The sequence below is a fragment of the Sebastes fasciatus genome, chromosome 5 (genome assembly GCF_043250625.1).
Source record: "Sebastes fasciatus isolate fSebFas1 chromosome 5, fSebFas1.pri, whole genome shotgun sequence".
In the NCBI taxonomy this organism is placed as follows: domain Eukaryota; kingdom Metazoa; phylum Chordata; class Actinopteri; order Perciformes; family Sebastidae; genus Sebastes; species Sebastes fasciatus.
This window is the reverse complement of record NC_133799.1, coordinates 11,950,847-11,973,743: the sequence shown is the minus strand read 5'-3', so window position 1 is coordinate 11,973,743 and position 22,897 is coordinate 11,950,847. Positions and strand designations below refer to the sequence as shown.

The 22,897-nt window shown below is 40.5% G+C and overlaps 2 protein-coding genes across 3 annotated transcripts in view; one reads left to right on the top strand and one right to left on the bottom strand.

Annotated features, from left to right (window-relative positions):
* Positions 1-1,945: 1,945 nt before the first annotated feature.
* LOC141768420 (uncharacterized) lies at positions 1,946-4,482 on the bottom strand. Its single transcript, XM_074636713.1, has 3 exons — positions 4,473-4,482; positions 4,180-4,315; positions 1,946-3,393 (listed from the first exon to the last, which is right to left on the bottom strand). The coding sequence occupies exons 1-3, from the start codon at positions 4,480-4,482 to the stop codon at positions 2,019-2,021; spliced, it is 1,521 nt and encodes a 506-aa protein (XP_074492814.1). The 3' UTR covers positions 1,946-2,018.
* Positions 4,483-7,661: 3,179 nt separating this feature from the next.
* ttc14 (tetratricopeptide repeat domain 14) overlaps positions 7,662-22,897 on the top strand; it is a 28,049-nt gene continuing 12,813 nt past the window's right edge. The window contains exons 1-12 of one of the 2 annotated variants that reach the window (XM_074635086.1): positions 7,662-8,251; positions 10,049-10,176; positions 11,106-11,305; positions 11,745-11,829; positions 12,878-13,007; positions 14,025-14,180; positions 15,140-15,211; positions 15,325-15,444; positions 16,082-16,204; positions 17,027-17,144; positions 19,119-19,225; positions 19,340-21,756. In XM_074635086.1, the coding sequence (XP_074491187.1) occupies positions 8,118-8,251; positions 10,049-10,176; positions 11,106-11,305; positions 11,745-11,829; positions 12,878-13,007; positions 14,025-14,180; positions 15,140-15,211; positions 15,325-15,444; positions 16,082-16,204; positions 17,027-17,144; positions 19,119-19,225; positions 19,340-20,381 (2,415 nt within the window). In that variant the 5' untranslated portion in view covers positions 7,662-8,117 and the 3' untranslated portion in view covers positions 20,382-21,756. Of the gene's footprint in view, positions 8,252-10,048; positions 10,177-11,105; positions 11,306-11,744; positions 11,830-12,877; positions 13,008-14,024; positions 14,181-15,139; positions 15,212-15,324; positions 15,445-16,081; positions 16,205-17,026; positions 17,145-19,118; positions 19,226-19,339; positions 21,757-22,897 lie in introns of those variants that run through there. The other variant, XM_074635087.1, reaches the window with a different exon arrangement.

Below are 22,897 nucleotides of genomic sequence, written 5' to 3'. Positions count from 1 at the left end.
TACTTGTGGTGGTGACAACACCAGTTGTTGTAGTTGCAGCTGAAGTTGTGGTGGTTGGAACTGTACTTGTGGTGGTTACAACACCAGTTGTTGTAGTTGGAGCTGTAGTTGTGGTGATTGCAGCCGGAGAAGTTGTTGTAGTTGCAGCTGAAGTTGTAGTGGTTGGAACTGTACTTGTGGTGGTTACAACACCAGTTGTTGTAGTTGCAGCTGGAGTTGTGGTGGTTGGAACTGTACTTGTGGTGGTGACAACACCAGTTGTTGTAGTTGCAGCTGAAGTTGTGGTGGTTGGAACTGTATTTGTGGTGGTGACAACACCAGTTGTTGTAGTTGCAGCTGAAGTTGTGGTGGTTGGAATTGTACCTGTGGTGGTTACAACACCAGTTGTTGTAGTTGCAGCTGAAGTTATGGTGGTTGGAATTGTACTTGTGGTGGTTACAACACCAGTTGTTGTAGTTGGAGCTGAAGTTGTGGTGGTTGGAACTGTACTTGTGGTGGTTACAACACCAGTTGTTGTAGTTGCAGCTGGAGTTGTGGTGGTTGGAACTGTACTTGTGGTGGTTACAACACCAGTTGTTGTAGTTGCAGGTGAAGTTGTGGTGGTTGGAACTGTACTTGCGGTGGATACAACACCAGTTGTTGTAGTTGCAGCTGAAGTTGTGGTGGTTGGAACTGTACTTGTGGTGGTGACAACACCAGGTGTTGTAGTTGCAGCTGAAGTTGTGGTGGTTGGAACTGTACTTGTGGTGGTTACAACACCAGTTGTTGTAGTTGCAGCTGAAGTTGTGGTGGTTGGAACTGTACTTGTGGTGGTGACAACACCAGTTGTTGTAGTTGCAGCTGAAGTTGTGGTGGTTGGAACTGTATTTGTGTTGCTTACAACACCAGTTGTTGTAGTTGGATCTGTAGTTGTGGTGGTTGCAGCTGGAGAAGTTGTTGTTGTTGCAGCTGAAGTTGTAGTGGTTGGAACTGTACTTGTTGTGGTTACAACACCAGTTGTTGTAATTGCAGCTGAAGTTGTGGTGGTTGGAACTGTACTTGTGGTGGTTACAACACCAGTTGTTGTAGTTGGAGCTGTAGTTGTGGTGGTTGCAACACCAGTTGTTGTAGTTGCAGCTGAAGTTGTGGTGGTTGGACCTGTACTTGTGGTGGTGACAACACCATTTGTTGCAGTTGCAGCTGAAGTTGTGGTGGTTGGAACTGTACTTGTGGTGGTGACAACACCAGTTGTTGTAGTTGCAGGTGAAGTTGTGGTGGTTGGAACTGTATTTGTGTTGCTTACAACACCAGTTGTTGTAGTTGGATCTGTAGTTGTGGTGGTTGCAGCCGGAGAAGTTGTTGTTGTTGCAGCTGAAGTTGTAGTGGTTGGAACTGTACTTGTTGTGGTTACAACACCAGTTGTTGTAATTGCAGCTGAAGTTGTGGTGGTTGGAACTGTACTTGTGGTGGTTACAACACCAGTTGTTGTAGTTGCAGCTGAAGTTGTGGTGTTTGGAACTGTACTTGTGGTGGTTACAACACCAGTTGTTGTAGTTGGAGCTGAAGTTGTGGTGGTTGGAACTGTACTTGTGGTGGTTAGAACACCAGTTGTTGTAGTTGGAGATGTGGTTGTGGTGGTTGCAGCCGGAGTAGTTGTTGTAGTTGCAGCTTGAGTTGTGGTGGTTGCAGCCGGAGTAGTTGTTGTAGTCGCAGCTGGAGTAGTGGTGGATGCAGCCGGAGTAGTTGTTGTAGTTGCAGATGTAGTGGTTGGAACCGTAGCTGTGGTGGTAAGAACACCAGTTGTTGTAGTTGCAGCTGGAGAAGTGGTGGTTGCAGCCGGAGTAGTTGTTGTAGTTGCAGCTGAAGTAGTGGTGGTTGTCGCTGGAGTAATTGTTGTAGTTGGAGCTGGAGTTGTGGTGGTGGGAGCCAGTGTAGTTGTGGTGGTTGGCACCGTAGTTATGGTGGTGGGAGCCAGAGTAGATGTTGTAGTTGCAGCTGAAGTTGTGGTGGTTGGAACTGTACTTGTGGTGGTTCCAACACTAGTTGTTGTAGTTGCAGCTGGAGTAGTGGTGGTTGCAGCCGGAGTAGTTGTTGTAGTCGCAGCTGTAGTTGTGGTGGATGGAACCGTAGTGGTGGTGGTTGGAACCGTAGTTGTGGTTGTGGGAGCCAGTGTAGTTGTTGTAGTTGGAGCAGTAGTTGTGGTGGTTGGAGCCAGAGTAGTTGTTGTAGTTGCAGCTGTAGTTGTGGTGGTTGGAACCGTAGTTGTGGTGGTTAAAACACCAGGTGTTGTAGTTGGAGCTGGAGTTGTCGTGGTGGGAGCCAGAGTAGTTGTTGTAGTTGCAACTGTGGTTGTGATGGTTGGAACCGTAGTTGTAGTGCTGACAACACCAGTTGTTGTAGTTGGAGCTGTAGTTGTGGTGGTTGCAGCCGGAGTTGTTGTTGTAGTTGTAGTTGCAGCTGGAGTAGTTGTTGTAGTTGTAGTTGCAGCTGGAGGGGTGGTGGTTGGAACTGTACTTGTGGTGGTGACAACACCAGTTGTTGTAGTTGCAGCTGAAGTTGTGGTGGTTGGAACTGTACTTGTGGTGGTTACAACACCAGTTGTTGTAGTTGGAGCTGTAGTTGTGGTGATTGCAGCCGGAGAAGTTGTTGTAGTTGCAGCTGAAGTTGTAGTGGTTGGAACTGTACTTGTGGTGGTTAGAACACCAGTTGTTGTAGTTGGAGATGTGGTTGTGGTGGTTGCAGCCAGAGTAGTTGTTGTAGTTGCAGCTTGAGTTGTGGTGGTTGCAGCCGGAGTAGTTGTTGTAGTCGCAGCTGGAGTTGTGGTGGATGGAACCGTAGTGGTGGTGGTTGGAACCGTAGTTGTGGTTGTGGGAGCCAGTGTAGTTGTTGTAGTTGGAGCAGTAGTTGTGGTGGTTGGAGCCAGAGTAGTTGTTGTAGTTGCAGCTGTAGTTGTGGTGGTTGGAACCGTAGTTGTGGTGGTTAAAACACCAGGTGTTGTAGTTGGAGCTGGAGTTGTCGTGGTGGGAGCCAGAGTAGTTGTTGTAGTTGCAACTGTGGTTGTGATGGTTGGAACCGTAGTTGTAGTGCTGACAACACCAGTTGTTGTAGTTGGAGCTGTAGTTGTGGTGGTTGCAGCCGGAGTTGTTGTTGTAGTTGTAGTTGCAGCTGGAGTAGTTGTTGTAGTTGTAGTTGTAGCTGGAGTTGTGGTGGTTGGAACCGGAGTAGTTGTTGTAGTTGTTGTAGTTGCAGCTGGAGGGGTGGTGGTTGGAACTGGAGTTGTGGTGGTTGGAGCCGGAGTAGTTGTTGTAATTGCAGCTGTAGTTGTGGTAGTTGCAATACCAGTTGTGGCCATTGCAGCCAGAGTTGTGGTGGTTGGAACCCCAGTTGTCGTGATTGGCGCAGGAGTTGTAGTGGCTGCAGTTGTGGTTTATTTGTAATATTAATATGAAAGAATTTCAGAAAAGCAATCATATCAAATACCTCAGTATTTCCATATGCATTTGAGCCTCAGAGCGCCATCTAGTGGGCCACGGTAAATATTTTATTGCGTAATTTAAAAAGCTAGTTATTTTTATAAATAAATGTGCTCAAGAATTCCCATAAATAAAAAAATTCTAATTCTAATGCATAATTTATTGACCAGTTACATTTGAATATTACCACGCCAATCATGCAAATGTGTTTTACCACTGTTACCTAGCTAAACATCCTTCAGATGCATGCGTGACACAAAATGGATACATTTTTTAAACGTAAAAGTAATGTGGGAGGCAATCCTTCCCCAGTAAAAGCTCCAAAGCGTATGGTGAAGAACCCTAAATACATTAAATTTGGATTCATAATGGCAGGCAGTGATGGGTGAGGATAAACACAATATTACTAGAGTGCCGGGGGTCACAGCAGGCTGGTGGCCATGAAAACTTTTCTCAGTGTTCTGAGTTAATAATCTTGTTAATCCAGAAAAACAGGGCAAATTTTTGTTCTCAAGTGAATGTGCTTCTGTATTAGGAGAGATCAATAGCAGGAAATAATGAATAACAATATTTTGTAAAATGTCAAATTTAAAAGACAGACTGAAATAGACCTACTGAAAAATGGTTTGAATACTTAACACTACTACTGTCTCCAGTCTGCTCTGATACAATATAGCATATTGGAAAGTAAAATACAAACAATCAAAGGCATAAAAATATCACTTACTTTGTCCATAGGATGTATGTAAATATCCAAACAAAAATATCCAACAAAGGATTTTTCTCTCCATGGTGAGTTACGGGTGTAGACAAGTACTTTGTCAATGATTGTTTGTCACATTTAGTTTGCGGATTACTCCTCCCTCAGCTATGGAGGGAGTGACAAGGCATCTGTGACGGAAGCTACTTTCATATAACCTGAAAAACCAGATAAGTCATAGACGCACAATATACAGGACAATGCAAAATAAATCCTAAAACACATCATACAATTGAAAAAAATCCACAGTGACCTTTCACCATGCGGCATTAGGCTGACAATCCTTTTTTTTTTTTTAAGAGTACTTGCCAATTATTTAAACTGCTTTATGGATCACCTTCTAGTATTAATGATTTGTAAGGTTGGATAGTCTTTACACATGTGGGTCTTTATTTGAAAATGTTTCATCAGTGAAATCATTCTTTTCTCAAAGGATGATGATTCATATTCTAAGCTATAGCCAATATGGGAAATGCTTAGCCAGAGTACATCATGCTAACACAGAATGGGGGAATTGGTAGCAACAAGACACCATAATTCCTCTATGAAAGTGGTAGAGCTTGATTTTTATCCTATATTATGATTGATATTTGTTTGGGAGGACTTTTTTTCATTCAATGATAGTTTACTACAATAATATTTAAACACAGTGGAAGACATTTGCTCACCCATAGATTTAATACACATAGCCTACCTTCTTTCCACCATATGAATAATTAAGTAATACAAGAGAAACATGTAGGGAATGATTTATATTTTAATTCATTCAAATGCATCAAAGCAAAACTTATTAACCAGAAACATTTACAGAATTCTACCAAGAAAATTAACGCTGTCAAATATTTTGGCAACATAACTCAGTGATTCTCAAAGTGGGTCCGTGGCACTCTGTCAGGGGGTCTGCGAAATAATTTGCTATAAATTAGAAAATTGTTCTGTATCATTAAAAAGTGTGTATCTGGTCCATTTGCTCCAATAAAACAAAGCATATTGTGTCCATTACTCCCACCCACATTTTGGGCCAACACAAACTCTGATATGGTTGTGACACACACTAATAAGTTCATTATTTTAAAGTTGAAGCACTTACTGAAAGTCAGCTTTAGACTGGTAAATTTAAATATCTAAATGTATTAGGACTACATGTATGCCATTCTTTCTACTGTTCATTTTCTGAAAGGTTTAAATAAATGATATTAATGCTCAATAACATTGCAAATTGCCCCACTGTGGGACTAATAAAGGATTATGTCATCTTATCTTAACATGATTCAGAATGTGTTTCTGAATGAAATAGGTCTGAAGTATTTAGGTTGAAATGTTTTAGAATAGGCTTACAAATAGCTCCAATGGCATCTAAGACTGCAAATGATGATGATACTCCACTGAGGATCTTCTTGGTTTTAGAACCACTTTAGCTGGTATTAAGTAACTCTAAATTAAATGGAAGGGAAAGTACATCACCATTAACATGAGTTTCCCATAGTCCAAATGCCATTGTACTTAATGGGCTCAAAGCCTTCTCTGGAAACTTTCATCAAGGTTGTCAAACCGGTTTCTTGTGTAATGCTACTCCTCTCTGCTTCTGCTCTCTCTGCTTTTTGGTCAGTTCAAACTCTGCTATGTTATTACTTTGTTGCTGTGAACTCAAGCTCAACTCTACTGAGCTGAAGCCCGTGCTGATTGTGTGTCGTCCCTGTGTGTTTCCAAGTTCACTGGAAATTGGAAGTCAAAAACTTGTGCCTGTGAGAGGGTGAGGACATAATGGCTAGTAAAGGCTGTTTGGTTTGTAGGGCTAAACTGCAGTAGTGTAATTTACCTTTAACACAACTGCTATAAGTTAGAAGTTACAGTCCAATACAAGCACTGAGTGAGTGCATTGAACAAGTCAATAATTGGATGTGCCAGAATTTTCTTCAGCTGAACAAAGACAAAACTGAGGTTGTAGTTTTTGGAGCCAAAAAGGAAAGATTAAAGGTTAGTGCTCACCGACAATCTGTAATGTTAAAAAGCTCGGACCAGGCCAGAAATCTTGGTGTAGTCATGGACTCTGACCTGAGCTTTAACAGCCATATTAAGACAATTGCAAAGACAGCCTTCTATCACCTGAAAAATAAAGCAAGAATTAGAGGACTGAAGTCTCAGCAGGATTTGGAAAAACTATTCCATGCATTTATCTTCAGCCGACTTGACTTCTGTAACGCGTCTTTACTGGTCTTCCTAAATCGATCAGACAGCTGCAGCTGATTCAGAACGCTGCTGCTAGAGTCCTCACTAAGACCAAGAAAGTGGATCACATCAGTCCAGTTCTGAGGTCTCTACACTGGCCCCGTCTTTAAGAGAATTGATTTCAAAATACTCCTGCCGGTTTACAAAACACTAAATGGTTTAGGGCCAAAATACATTTCTGATCTTCTGCTATGTTATGAACCATCCAGACCTCTCAGGTTCATCTGGATCAGGTCTGCTTAGTGTCCCCAGAGTCACAACTAAACATGCAGAAGCAGCGTTACGTTTTTATGCACCAAATATTTGGAACAAGCTCCCAGAAACCTGCAGGACCGCTCTCCAACTCTGAGTTCTTTTAAATCAAAGCTTAAAACTTTCCTGTTTGCTGCTGCTGCCTTTTATTAAACCAGATAATGATCTTATACTGCACAAGAGCTTTTACTCTTGTGTGTTATACTCTATTTAAGCTTCTATCCTAGCTTTTATTTTTAGCTTGTTTTTATTTTCTAATCTTTAATGTTTTTATAACTGTTTTAAGTATGTCTTAATGTTCTTTTGCACTTTGTCCCAATGTTCTTGAATGTTTATGTAAAGCACTTTGAATTGCCCTGTTGCTGAAATGTGCTATACAAATAAAGCTGCCTTGCCTATATTGCCGCTGCGTCTAACCGCGCCGCCATCTTTAGTCAATAGTATAGTGACCTATACACTGGTCGGCTCTGTAAAAAAGCCAGCTGTATTTCCAAAGACCCCACCCACCCTGGACATGTACTGTTTGCTCCCCTTCCCTCCGGAAGGAGATACAGGACAATTAAAACACACACAAACAGACTACGAAACAGCTTTTACCCACAGGCTGTCAAGTGTGTAGAACCCCCCCCCAAAGGCTGAGGACACTAGCTGCTGAACCATAATTTGCACTTTATGATGATCCACTTATTTATTGTTCTACTTGTGACTGAATGTTTTAATGTTTGTTTTTCACTGCAAAGAGCTGCTAAACTGTTTTTCGTTGACAATGACAATAAAGTATATCTATCTATCTATCTATCTATCCTATAGGAGGAGACACTATGGTGTATTGTAGTTGATAAATTTTTTTTTCATTTAATTTTGAATTTCTCTAAACTATTTAATTATTGAATTCATGTTTTGATCCGTCCACTTTTTAGTTCCTAGGTGGAGTTTGTTTCTCCCGATTGGTTTTCAGTGTAACACACACACACCGCACATGCGCTCTAGTCCAGTTGTCGTGGCGATGGTTGTCTTCATGAAGATCTGAGCAAGAAGAGTCCAGTTTGCTGCTCTAGATACACTTTGTGTTATTAAAACGATAGTTGTGTTATAGTTATAGAAAACGGAGCACTTAGCAGATGCAAAACTATCAGAATATCGTGAGTTTTATGAAGATAAATATCAACGCGGCCGTGTGTTAGCAGGAATAACTAGCGTTTGTTTTGCTAGCTAGCTAAACGTTGTCCATTAAACTATTTAATGGACCTTAAATAATTAAATACGTTCAGAGTTTATGCACAAAAGCTGTAATCTTGACGATTTAAAAAAAGCAAGACAAATAACACTTTTGCTAAGTCGTTATAATCAGAGCCAACGACTCTCACCAGCTGCTGTGTTTGTTGGCTTGGACAATAATGTGACTGCAGTCTGGTAGCAGTAGGATGGACAGAGACTTGTTGAGGCAGTGTCTCACTTATCATGGAGAATCACTGTTCAACAAGCTGAAATGTGAACAAACAGAAAACCCAGACTTCCAGGCTGTGGTGGCTGACCTGTGCAAGGTCACCTGTGAAAGGTGAGTTAGTTTGAACTTCTCTAGTAGAAAAACAAAACACGTGGCTTGCATATCCTATCTGATGTTTTGTTATATTTTTTTCTATTTCTAGTTTTTTTTCCTCATTTGTATTATGTAGATCTTGACATATTGTTGGTCTTAGGGGCTGCAAGCAGGGTCTGAAATTAAGTTTTTCCCTCACATGCCACTGTGGCAGGTGACTGAACATTTCTACTAGCCACACAATTGTTTTGTCTGCCACTTCTGAAATCTATGTAGCACGCTTTAGGCTTGTAAACACTAGGGCTGTGTATTGGCAAGAAATTATAATTAAATATTGGCGATAAGATACGAATCCCGATACAGCGGTTACGATGCAATATATTGCGATATATTGCAATTTTTTAAAATCTAATTATAGGAAAACTGTCATAGTATAAATAACACTGATATATGCATAAAATCTGAATATTCAATCAGAATAGTAGGATTTGCATATCTTTGCAAATAAAGTAAAGTATATCCTGAGTTAATCTTTGCAAGTAAACTATTAATTAGAATTCAATACAGGTTTTTTGAGAATTAAATGGTAAATGGACTTGGACTTATATAGCGCTTTTCTAGTCTTCCGACCACTCAAAGCGCTTTACACTACATGTCAGCATTCACCCATTCACACATACATTCATACACTGATGACAGAGGCTGCTAAGGTGCCAACTTTGCCCATCAGGATCTAATCTAAATACTCATTCACACACCGATGGCTATGCCTTCGGGAGCAATTTGGGGTTAAGTATCTTGCTCAAGGACACATCGACATGTGACCCGGAGCAGCCGGGGATTGAACCACCGACCTTCCGATTGGTGGACAACCTGTTCTACCCGCTGAGCCACAGCCGCCCTATTAATACAGTATCACAAAACACAATATTGCAATACTCAATATTTTTCGTCCACCCCTAGTAAACACTGAGTCAGTGGTAACAGACAGTAGAAATATGGATCATGTAACCTTAATCCCTGACTATTTTTAATTTAGGAATTGCTTTTTAAAACTAACATTTCTTAATATAAGGAAAACCTATCTGCCATGGTGGCAGGTGACCTGAAAGTTTTACCTGCCACAGCCAACATTTACCCTGTATTTGGCAGGTGACAGGTGCTAATTTCATTCCCTGGCTGCAACTAACAGTTATTTTCATTGTGGTCTATAAACTCTATGAAAATAGTGAAAAGTTCACAATTCAATTCAGTTACAAAGATGACAACTTCAGATTGCTTGTTTTGTCTGACCAGCAGTTCAAAGATATTTAGTTCACTATAATATAAAACAGACAAAAGTTGAAAACCTAAAATTTGCAGAAGCTGAAATTTGGCAGTTTTGCTTGAAAGTGACTGAATCAGTTAACAAATTATCAAAATAGTTTCTGATTGATTTTTTTTTTTGATTGACTTATCAACTACCGATCGATTGTTTCAGCTCTAGTCCTATTTTAGGGATGTTTTTATTAGTAATATTGTAATTGACTTGTCTCAGGTGTTTGCGATGTGACGCCCCTTTTTATTGGTTGTTGCAGCCTGTGGCTCTAGAATAAAAATGTTCTTTTGTGGATTTCATGCCTGATGAAGGTCCATGACCGAAAATTGTATCTCTAATAAACTCAGCACCGATAGTGTGCGAGAGTTCAGCCGTTTCCTTTCCCTGGTTTCCTTTTCCTATGCACCTGTCTGCTAAGCGTGCATTACACAACACTTATTGTGACAACGGGTTATTCGCTAAAGAGGCTCTGCTGAACATGTGTGTTTTGTGTGCAGCAATAGTGATGGGCAGGATAGTCCTCTTGTGGAGCAGTTCATTGCCAGGAAAGCTGACATCCTGTTCTGTCCAACATGGAAGACCGCCACTCATCAAGAAGAGGAACATGAGGAGGAGGACGCTGCAGGTGCGTGTTGGTTTGACGACATCTCTCAGGCTCCGTCCGCACTAATCCGTCAAATTTGTTTGTTTTGTAAAGATCTCTGTCCACACTAAAACACTTGAACTATAGCAAAACAGCTAAATCACTGATTGCCCTTGTCCTCTTTTCAGTTGCAAACGACAACAAAAACTTTGCATCATGGCCAACTGGAAAGTTGTCAGCTGCAATGCTGAGCTCTCGGCTTGTTAAACTGTTGTTCAGTCCCCTTCTGCTCTCTGTGATTACCTATACCGTGTTTAAATACAGCAAAATGTACATTCAATTATGCTCATGTGCATAATTTTCTGTTTCTGCAACAGCAGAATTGCATACACCACGTCTACACAGGAGGCGACGCGTGAGCAGCACGTGAGACGGCGCTGCTGCTAAGGCGGCCTGTGACGTAGGGCGGCCTGTGTGGACAGCTGGATTGATTTTAAGATAGAAGCTTGTGGCTCATAACCGTTAACCAAGCAGCCATCATTACCAAGTAAATTCACTGAGGTGCTGATCACATCACTATTTTATGACCGCAATGTCATCTGACAAATTAAAAACATATATTGACATCTAAAATGAGTGATCACAGAGAAGGTTATAGACGATAAGAAGTTGTCCCCTAATTGCCACACAGCCCCCAATTGTTACTGGGCAGGCTCATGTCATTGATTAACAAAAGCTCAGTTTTCCCCATACACGCTAAAATGCTGAACTGGCGTTTTAAGATTTAACCACTCTGAAGTGAGTTTTGGAAAAGCTTCATTTTTGGGTGAGAAAAAAATTGCAAGCCGAGTGTAGATGGAGGGCCAAAACAGAGGAAAAGGTGTTTTTGAATTTAAGCGGTTTAATATAGTATAATATAGAGAAATGTATCATTATATGCAACATGTTTGATTCTGCTTCTGCTTTCCCAGAGCCATATGCCATCATGCCACCAGTGGAGTTATTCATGGAGGTGTCTTATGAGGAGAGAAGAGTCATGCTGTACAGGGACTTGGAAAGAGGAGACATTGTGGTGGGGAGGATCAACAACATTAGAGAATACGGCTTCTTTCTCACTCTGCTTTGCACGGCAGGAGGACTGAGGAGAGACATAGAAGACCTAGAGTTGTCGGTATGTCAACAAGCTAAATCAATTGAATGCACTTGTGCCATGTCATAAACCTCGTAACAGATCGAAACCAACCAGACTTGGATTGTCAGTTGGCCAGCTATACCAGTACCAACGCTGATTCTGTGTATTCCTCAATGACTGTCAGTGGGATTAACAATGTGTCTCTCAGTGCAGCGCACACGTTGAGGTCCTAAATCACAAGCTTGACATGTATGAACTTTGTGCCTTTGTGGCTATGAATGTCGTGCTGCAACCTACATTTAGCTTCTTCAGGGAATATTCTGCCCTAAAGGCTCTGAGGAACCAGCGTGACCGGCAGTCCTCCAGGAATTCACTGAACTATAGATATTTCAGTAACTTCCTGTTCGACCACAAACCTGTTGCAATCACAGAAAACATCTGTCAAATCTAAACTTTTCCTTTCCTTTTCTACCTTCAGGCTCTATGTCACATCAGAGAAATTCCCTCCACTGGCAGCCATGATGATCCTCTTTCCTACTACCAGATCGGGGACTTCATCAGAGGTTAGTGTCTTAGTTGCTTTGTCTTCAACAAGCAGCTGTGTGCAGACTTTCTCTGACAGCCAGACTTCAGGCTTGTTTTCCCCTAAAGTTGTTACAAGGCTTTGATCCTCAACAAGTTGACTTTTGAATCATACAGGTTTTGGGGCGGAAATGGGCTTGATATAACGGCAAGCATATTTGCAATGAGTGGAGGCCATCTCCAAGACAACCAATTTTTTGGTCCTTAAACTGTTCAGAGTTTAACCTGGTTCCATATTTGCTGCAATGCAATGTGATTTAAACTGACAGTACAGTGCATTGTTAGTATTATAAACCACTTAGCAGTGATTTGGCATCTGATAAGCTTTCCAACTCATATCAGTCACTCAAATCATCTTATCAGTGTCTGAAATAACTTGCTCTCACCAATGCAAAACCAGAGCTGCTTTCAGTCTCTTCCACTGTCAGATGCCAATCATTTTCTGTTGAACCGATGACAGTAATATATTTCTCATCTAGCCCTGACTGCATGTTGTGAGAAAAAAACAGTTATAGTTTATATTAGAACTGCAACAAACAATTATTTTCATTATTGTTTAATCTTCCAATTATTTTCTTGATTAATGATTTGGGTTATAAAATATCAGAAACTGAAAAAGGTGATGTCTGCAAATGTTTTTTTGGCAAAACTTTCTATGACGCCCATTTCTATAATGCATTATAACCATACTTATAATGTGTCATAATCTGTTTATAGCACTGTGTAGTTATAGTTATAAGCACTCAAAAATAGTCATGTTTTATAACAATAATTACAACACATTATTTTTGATCATATTATACATTTTTGCAAGGTTCATAGTGTATTATAATTTCCGTAGTTGTAATACATTATAATCTTTTTTTTTTAATGCATTGTTTTATACAGTGCTATAAGCAGATTATAACACATTATAACTATGTTTATAATACATTATAGACATGAGCATCATAGAAATTGTAACTGTTTTGGACACTCCACAGAAATATTTGTCAAATCTTCTGAGTTGTGATCTTTCTCGTTCTGTAGCTGCAGTGAAAGATATTGACCGCTACCAGGAGAAAATCACAGTTTCCCTCCATCAGGCGTCTATTTCTCCCATCTTTGAGCACGTCAAACTGGGTGTCTTTCCTCGGGAGGAGCTGCCCATCCACTACAGGTAACTACACAACATGACACGATAAAATACTACAAAATATACACTTAACTCTGCAAGACTTTGAAAAACTAACATGTATTTAAACAAACTTTGTAAAATTAATTGAAATATGCCTGAAGTTGTTGTAGTGAGTATTACTTAAGTTATATTTACTTAACACTAATTGAAACATTAATATTTCATTTATGTCTGGATGAAGGGATGCAGATTAATTAAATATATCAAACTAGTAAATCTGTTTAAAACAAAATTTGCCTAATTTGTCTGTAGATGGTAGCAACCATTTCACCCTGTCCTGCCGTACTTCAGAAGATACTAGCTGCACTACATTATTTAATACAGATCAGCTGCATTCTTTTTCACATTTTCTTTGTGATCACCAGAGAAGATAAATATGCCCTTCAAGTGCAGCTAATTGTGGCAGGGATTATCTGTCTTTAGTGTTTTTCTTGTAGATCCAGTTGGGCTACGTTCTCGACTGCTGGCAAATCTGATTTGTTTCACAAATCTTGGCAAAATATTGGAGGTCCATCATTTCACCTTCCAAACAATCTCGCTGTCAAGTCGCGGTGCAGATCTCCTCCAGGAGGTCGGTACACAGTATATGCCGGTATATTGCGATGTCCCGTGCTGCAGTCATGGCGAGCTTCAAAGTGCCAGCAGACAATTTATATAGCCGTCTGTCCACGGACTGTTGTTCTCCTCCATATTGTCCTCCATAGCGCTCTTCTAGTAACAGCTAGTAGCGAGTGACGCAAAAACAACACTTTGAAATCTGATTTGAGCAGCCAAGTGTGAGGAGTGTCGGGACTGAGACACATCTGTAGAAAGGCGACTGGAATCACATTTCAAGCCACTTCCAAAATGTGGTTTGGATCTGATTTCCAGACTTTCTAAGATCAATCTGGATATGCCAAAAAAACAGATTTGGGTTGGCAGTCTGAACAACGCCGAAGTGTTCAGTTCTAGCGTGGGACTCTGACTCCGCTCCTCTCGCCTCTTCTCCCCTTTTCTTAGTCGTAGCGTTCGCGCAGCTGCTGACTCCACTGAGACGTATGAGTGTATACTCAAGAGTTGCCATGGTTACCACAACCCCTCTGTAGTGGACTACCTGCTGGAAAAGGTGGGAGTTAGTGACATCCACCCACCATCAATGATGAGAGGACTACAAAGGTAATAAACTGACCAATTAACTAAAGTACCACCACATTTTGTTGGAGTTTGGAGGATTGTTACTCATTTTTAGACTGATGATTTTAGAGTGTTAACTTTTGGTCTCTCTGTTTTACTTTTTTGAAAATGAGAAGTCTAATCAAAGTAGCAGTTATCTAATTAGTGTTTCTTCTCTCTGATTACCAACTATCAGGGTAAGTTGCATAATGTGCCGAGAATTGTAAGTAATTGTAAGTAGACTTAAGGCCTGGAAAACCGTAAGAAAAATAAGGACATTGACAACACCACTAATCTATTGTTATTGATGTAGGGCTGCCAACGAATATATATTTGAATTGTAAAAAAACAAACAGACATTTGAATATGAAAATTAATATTTAATTGTGAAAAAAAGCAGCACTACATGCTGTCTGCCTCGCGCACACTGAATGCACCGCTTGACGGAAGTCATACAACGTAATTTTCATTAACTGAAAATGAAATGTAACGTTAGGTCAACAAAAACCGTAACGATGGCCGAGAACTCGGCCGCAGAGAGAGTGACACTGTCTCCTTACGGCAAGCGTTACGATACGTGATGTAAAAAACAACTTATTTATCAGCTTTGCGGTCGAGATCAGACTGGAGACGTAACTACTTAAAAGATGGGTGACTAATACTCGCCATCTTCTGATGTTTGTACGTTTTAAACAGATAACCCATGTTTAATATTGTGATATTTACTGGAAATGACATAAAATATAGCCAACAGCAAGCAGGAAACTTTCTCCTGGTGATCTCCCTCCAGCCAGCTGCCTCCTTATTTAGGTTTTTGTAGTGAAAAGAGGAGGTATCGTATAAATATCTCCTCATTTCAACTTCACCAATCAACCGTTCCCCGGAAAAGGAAGCCTACAATGTTGAGAGACGACTGCTTTGAGGGTCAGTAGAGTTCTTACCTGGGCTTCTTTTCTCAACAGTAAACTTTTCCAAGAGGAGGATTTTGCCTCTGCAATCAGGAAGAAACAGTCTGCATCGTGGGCTTTGAAGTGGTAATGCTAAAGTATTTTCATCGGTCTATCATAGTCATCACTACATAAAATGAACAACATCCCCTTTTTATATAGTCCGTCTTCCTCAGGCTTCTTCTGACTTGTTCTTCCAGTGTCCGTGCAGGTGTGGACCACTTCAAACATGGCCGTCATGTGGAAGCCATGAACGAATACAACAAAGCCTTGGATATCGACACAAAAAATGTAGAAGCACAGGTGGCACGTGGAGCTCTGTGAGTTGATTATAATACTGTATAACTCTGGTTTGGTGTCGTGATTTCCAGTAACTACCAGTCTTATATGGGGCCCACATCCTCTGGAAGTTTTTGATTTATTAGACATTCATTCATTGTATACCTATACCTGGAGTTTCACAAGCCATCTACTCTATTTTTATTTTGGGGAATGTTTAAAAAAGTTGCAGTCGTTTTTGTTTTGCTTCACACAAAGAGTATGCATCAAGTAATTTGGGAGAAAATATGAGGAACAATGTCATACCTTTCCTTGTCTATGTTGCAATAAAAAGCTGTCTTTGGCTTGGTGCCAGATACAACAGAAAGGGATTTATGAACGACATAACGGATAAATGATGCAGAAAATTGCAGCAATGTTAAAATGTCTTTGTATACGTTTACATAATTGTCTGTTTTACGCATTTAAACTGCAACATAAACTTTATAATCCCTCTGTATGCATTAGTAAGGTGTTCAAAAATCGAGTTAGTAATACCATAAAAGCAGGTTTAAGCAGAAGTCTTTTAAAAGAGAATGAAAATAAATTTGTGATACTGTCTGCAGATAGAATGATTGAATTGTCTTTTTAGATGTTTTTTTGTTCTTACTGTGCGTTTCCTTCATTTGATATTCACAGGTATGCTAACAAAGGCAGCATCGTGAAGGCTATAACAGACTTTGAATTGGCCCTGGAGAGCTGTCCAGATCACCGCAACGCCAAGAAGTACCTCTGCCAGACACTGGTGGAGAGAGGCAAACAGTAAGCAGAGCTAACTTTGCTTTGATAATAGTTTAGAGGTTTCCAATCATTGAATTCAACACTGCTACAATAGATTAAAAGGAAAATAATATCAATAAAGCAGTATTAATTTTTTTTTATTTAATAGACTTGTATTCATTATTCATGATGTTAGCAGAAGTGGTTAAACCAAACTACAGTTGTCTTGTCATCTAAAGTAGCTTTAGGTTAAATGCCATTCCAGTGTTCATTTTTGCAGCTATTTTAGATTCAGTCTTAGTCTTAGGACGAAAATGCCTATTAGTTTTAGTCACATTTTAGTCATTTTTATCCTTCATAGTTTTAGTCGACGACAACTCAAAATGTTTTAGTCCGGTTTTAGTCACCGAAAAGTCATCCGATTTTAGTCAAAATGTTTTCTCTCTTAATTTTGTCATTTTTTAATTTTTTAATTTAATCTTAGTCCTGTTTAGTCATCAGATTATATTGAACATTTCTGTCATTTTAGTCAAACTTATTTCACATAAAATGATATCTTATCATTATCTGATGAAAAACACAGGTTGAATGATTAAGAATGCAGATTAAGATTTTTTTTTCCCCACTAGTGTACAATTAAAAGTATATTTAGGCAGACAGCAGAATCCTAAAAGGGTTTAAAAGAATGACAGAAATGCAGTTTTGGTACAGACGAGGGAGCATCAACCGGTGTGGTTTGTTACTGTAATAAAAAACAGGCTAATGTAGAGATCGGAGTGGTGACGGTTATAATTCATTAATAGCTTCTGAATAATGACCGTGATGTTATTCACTCAGAGGTGTGTTGTGTATGTATGTGTCTAGGCTTGCAGAACAGGAGAAACTAGTAACAGCGGAAGGATTGTACAGGAGAGCTCTTTCTCTAGATGACTCAAACCCTGAGGCGCAGGAGGCCCTGCACAAGATCACAGACATGATACAGGTGAGTGGGCCAACACCACCACACACACACACATGCACACACAAACGCACGAGGGGTTGGGGGAAAGTTGGCAGGTATGCACTGTGTGCACTTAAAGCTCAACTATTAAAACACATACCAACAATAATGGGCATATCAAAGCTTTTGTTAAGTCTACATATGAATGTGGTGTTAAGTATGACTTTAAAAAAGGTGAAGCAAATACATAAAGAGACCACTCAGCGTCTTTGTGACAAAGATGTGTGATCCACTTTCCTTCATAAAGCGACTATAATCAGTATTTTTTTTATATTAACGATGAATCACATGACTACTACTATCTCTACAGAGTGTTTTAGCATCTTTCAGCTCACTGTTTCTGTCCCTCAACGTTTCTGTTTTGGTTCAGTCTCACCACTCATCAGTGTCTTTTTCAGCCGCAGCAGGCAGCTCTAAAAACCCAAATGTACACCACATGCCCGGCACCAAATGACTCACAAAATTCACGACTAGCTGGTGAACTTGGTGACATAATTAGCCACTAAACCTATTTGCACTATTATAACCTATAAATAGGTTGTTTACTAACAAGTTCACCAACCTAAAAGGTGATAATATAGTATTTTGTTCACAGCTTTTTTCTGCTGCCCCAAAATGGCCAAAAAATCAGTTGTAGCAGGTGAAAATTCGTAAACTGCTGACTGAGACATGTATGAACGTGACGGTGCTCGTTTTTCTACAGTACCACAGGTACCGTCAGGGCTCGAGCCTAACGGCGTCCCCTCATCCCAGGGATGATAGTTTGTTTGGATGCAGTAAACTCACTATCAAAGCGTCCAGGTGACGCACCCTATTTTTTCCCTGATAATATTACTTTGTGAACAACAAATCCGTGTTGAAATCAACAGGGAGAGAGCTAGTTAACGTTAGCGGTTAACAGTATGCAAATGGTGATAAAGGAGTGTATGTTGAAGTACATGGGATTTATCGTTTTACTTTTGTTTTTTATCGTGGTATCGAATTGGTATCGAGAATCATGGAATTTCACTGGTATTGGTATTGCTGTAAGCATTTGCAAAACGTGTTAATTGACTTCATATTCTGTGAAAACAACATGAATTGAGATAATGATATGGTCCGACGGACGCTCACCGACGGCCCCAAACTGTCCAAAGACCGTCGGCTTGGTGTGTCGGGGCCTTAACACTACCTGGACCAGAGCACCATGAAGTGCTGTCCATGGTGCTTTACAAGGCCATGTTTTTCAAATTCCCATGTGTTCTTAAAACACACGTTCATCAAGTACAGATGCTCTTCTTAGTCAAAGAAGTTCAAACATCTTCTTACACTGGGAATTTTGAGCATAAAAGCATGCATGTTCCAGACCCTGTTGGTTTGTAATACTGATGAAGTGTTTTGGTGTATGTGTGTGTGTCTGCGACCCTGGGACTCTGCCCTTTGACCCTTCAACTGCCGTGGCCTTGACACCTGCCTTGCGGGGGTGAAAATAAATAAACTGCACATTGACAACGACTCCTTCACTGGACACTTGTGTGTGCCGCGTCCCCGGTCCAAATACGGTAACGTTGAACCCTTCTCTGTCTCAATGGGGAACAAATGCTGTTTGTTTTCTCTGCACATCTCTGCCTGTACCTCTGTCCATCCATCTGCTTCTCTGCCAACTACCATTCTCTTGGAATCGCACCACTATCTCTGTGGTAAATATGTGTGTTTCTGTATATTTCTCGTTCATTCTGTCATCTGTGGTGTGTGATGGCAACTTTCTTCTTTCCTTCTCAAACCTTTGACTTCCCTCTTCCTCTCCATATCGTTTACTCAAACGCGAATGACTGAATAAATGAATGAATGGCTGAATACGGATTGATTTCGGGGTCTCTGTTGCATGTCTTGGGTCATGGCGTGTTCGAATGCGTCTCTGTGGAATTTTTGCCGCCGTTGTCATGTCTTGCCTTGCCTTGCCCGGCGACCATAAAGAAATCGATTCGCCTCCGAGAAGAAGCGGTGGCTAAGGAGCAGGAGAAAGCTACGAGCAGCCAGACCAGTGCTGAGAAATTGCGTAAGATCTTAAAAGAGGAGAAGAGGTGAGTTGGCTCTGATCTTATAACGGTGTGACAGGTAAAAATACTAATGCAAGTCATTTCATAACTTCAAAGCATCGGCTGTAAAATGTTCAGTGAATGTCTTTTTTTTTACAGGATGAAGAAAAAACGGAAGAGATCGGCCTCTTCCTCTTCGCCGTCCACCACTTCCTCCAGGAACTCCTCTCCTTCTTCATCGTCTTCCTCCTCTCGCAGGAGGTCCAAAAAGAAGAAAAAGAAGAGGAGGAAGTCTGAGCGGGGAAGTAAGCGCCATCGCAGGATCTCCTCACGGGGGAGCAGCAGGAGGAGTGAGGAGGGTAAGAGCGAGAGAGACAGGAAGGAGAAAGAGGAGGACGAGGTGGAGTGGTATCCCGCTCCTCCCAACACCTCCGCCACCTTTCTTTACCAGAAGGGCGGCCCGGGGTTTGGAGAGAGGGATGAGGAGGAGGTAATGGAGAAGGATGCCGAAGATAGACGCATCTCTCAGCTGTATTCTCTGTCTGCAGCTTCAGGGGACGAAGAGTCCGACTCCTCACGCAGAGAAAGGAAGAGAAGGGACAGTGAGGAGAGCAGGACAAGGAGAGGGAAAAGCAGTCTGAGCAGAAGCCCAGAAAGAGAGGAGAGGGGGAGCAGGAGTAGTGAAAGGAGGGATAAGAGCAGGGACAGAGGGAAGGAGGATAACAGGAAAGACAGGAGAGACAGTGACTCTAAGAGGAGAGGTAGCTTAGACGAGAACAGAAAGCGAAAAGTGTCCTGCTCGTCCGCTGAGTCCGCGTATTCACGGAAATCCAGTTCCAAATCTGAATATTTAGGGAACTCCGGCTCTGCGTCAAAACGCATAGAGAGTAGGATGAGACATGACTCTTACAACAGGAACTCCTTTGGTGGTGGCAGGCATGAGAACAGAGGGCGGGAGGAAATTCAGGAGGTAGATGAGGCAAAGAGAGGGAAGAACAGCAGAAAGGGGAAAGTAGAAGACGACAGCAGCAGGTCAGATGCAGGAAACAGTAAAAGATCAGAAGGTGCTGGGAATCATAAACAGAGTAGTTTGACCTCAGTGCCGGGAGGAAGGCCTAAAACAGACCTCCCTTCAAACCTGCTGGACATTTTCAGTCAGATTGCCCAGTTTGAGAAGGAGAAAGGAGTCGGGCCAAAATAATAACGCAAAACCAAAAGTCCAAGATGTGTCCGATACTAGTGAAACAAGACTGTGAAACGGATGTTTGTACCATGAATTCATTCATTCATTCTGGACTGCGCGTCAAAGCTAACACTGCTGAAGCAGTGGCCAAATGTGTCGTTGATCGAATGTTCCCAGTTGTTGTACCTTTAGTGTTAGAGAAAACGCCTGAGTCATTTTACTTTGAAATGTCTTATGTTAGATTTAAGGCCTGTGAGCAACTGTTGTAGTCAAAATATATTAAAATGTTCATCTGAACTGGTTGAAAAACTATAATTTAAATTAAATACTTTCCCAAATAACGTGATAATATGTTATCTGGTGATTACTAGTGTATTTCAAGAGAAGAACATATTCCAAAAAAAAAATTGACAGCATCAATGACTACAGATATCACATCTTAAGTCAATGTTTTTTATCTGTAATAATTTCCCCATTTTCTTCTTCATTTTGACAAGTTATTACGGCAACACTTCATTTTACAGGTCCGCAAATTTCATGGTAATTAGGTGATGATAAGCAAGTTACCTATTTGAAATTTCTTTGAAATTACTACCAAATTACCCAAAAAATAAAATGGCATATAATGTTTAAAATAGGGCCGTTAGTCTTGAGAAGCGGCTGCTCTTCATCGGAGGTGGAAAACCAAAACTAATAGACACTTCTGATGAGGCAAAAATCTCACCATTGTGACTTATTGTCTACACAAATGTAACTTGGTAGCTAATGTAATGATTCAGGGAGTTTTTTAAAGACATTTCAAATAGGTTATTTGCTAATTATCATCTATTTACCAGCAGACATGGAAATAAAGCATATCAATTAACTTTGTATTCTTTTCCTGGAAATGTATTAAATAAATTACCAGCTATTGGTAAGTAGCAGAATATAATTATTAAATAATGTTTATAATAAAGTCATTTTTTTATCAATTTTGAGGTAAATATTGAGGTAATTTGACAGTAATTCCAAAGAAAATTCAAACAGGTCACTTGCTAATTATGTCCTAGTTATCATGAACTTTGTGGACCTGTAAAATAAAGTGTTACCTTTATTACATTATTCAGCACGTCTGACGTCACATCAGTTGCTACAGGCTTTAATATCTCTTTTGTATTCATCTTAAGTTGAGACTTTTATCTGTTAAAGGAGATACTGCCTTATGTTTACTGCCTTGTACCATTTTGTGCATTCTTTCTGTGGCTTGTTAAATCCCAAACAATCTGACTGTTAGTACTGCAGTACTTTTTCCAGCTTTACACAATGCAGATGTTCCAGTTGTATCCCAACACATTTTCTCCTGTTGTAGAACGAACTCAGTTGAATCAATAAAGCATTTGAAATGTCAGAACTACATGACGTGTCACACAAGTTTTTCAATTCTGTTGTTTTCCTACACTTTTGTTCCTCGCTGTCTTATTTGTGTTTGATGGAGTTTGAGAGATGAAGCACTACTGTCATATAGACAATAAAAGCAAATGAGTTTGTCACCCATCTACCTAATGCTAATAAACCAGAAGTATTTCTCGAATTGAATGATGCATCCTTTGCTAAGTTATAGCAATATCAATCTGTCTGATGATAGATAAGACTCTTGGGGCAAGGGGCTATAAACTGTATCTGGGACGCGGTGTAGCCAGCAGATATCCGGGCCAAGACTTCCTTTTCTGTATGCTGCTAATTGTTTACAGTCCGATTAGCAACTTGAGATGCGAGACTGGAGTTGGAGTTGAGAGACGACGTGTACGACCAGATTGTTTCACAAGTAGCCAGTTTACAAGCTAATTTGAAACCAATAAAAAGCTACATCATCATCAGATGGTAGCCGGTAGGTTCCCAGATTGCATTTCAGCGAGTGATTTCAGCCATTTTACCTGCATTGAACCAAATTCTGCTCAAACGTGATTGGTCAATACGACTCGGACTACAAACGGAAACCAGAACGCTTCAGATTCCAAAATCTTGTCCCATTGCTAAAGATTCTCCATATGAAAGCAGAATCTGTTTATAGAGATTATAGCAATATATCAGCTACAGAAAATGTAAGTAATTCCAAACAATAAGAAACTTAAATTGCCTCTTTAAGGCAGGACAGTTAAGCCCAAAGTCTGAGTCAAACACAAGGGCTTTCATCCAGGAGACCGCTGTTCATTTTCTTTGTGAAACCTACAACGTGTTTGTCTTTGTGTTCACAATTTTAAGTTTCACTTTCACTTTACAAGTGTAGTAATTTCAAGCCAAACCATGATGCATTTTCCTAAACTTAACTAAGTAGTTTTGTTGCCTAAACCTAAGCAAGTGTTTTTGTTTGAATTCACAATGTTAACCACATGTTTACTGCGAGCGTAGTGGAGCGTCATAGTTTGAAGCGCTGGGCTACTCGGTGTGTTGGAAAGTGACGCCAAGGGGTCCTGACAAAGCGTCAGCATGTGACGAGTTGAGAAGAGGACGGGTTGCTTCTTTACATACCATTTATTTATCTTGTTGTCACCATA

Bases quoted from the DNA above. Each gene is read 5' to 3' on its own strand.
- LOC141768420 (XM_074636713.1), bottom strand. The intron at 3,394-4,179 runs GTAAGTGATATT...CCACAACTGCAG, and splicing joins ACATACATCCTATGGACAAA to CCACTACAACTCCTGCGCCA.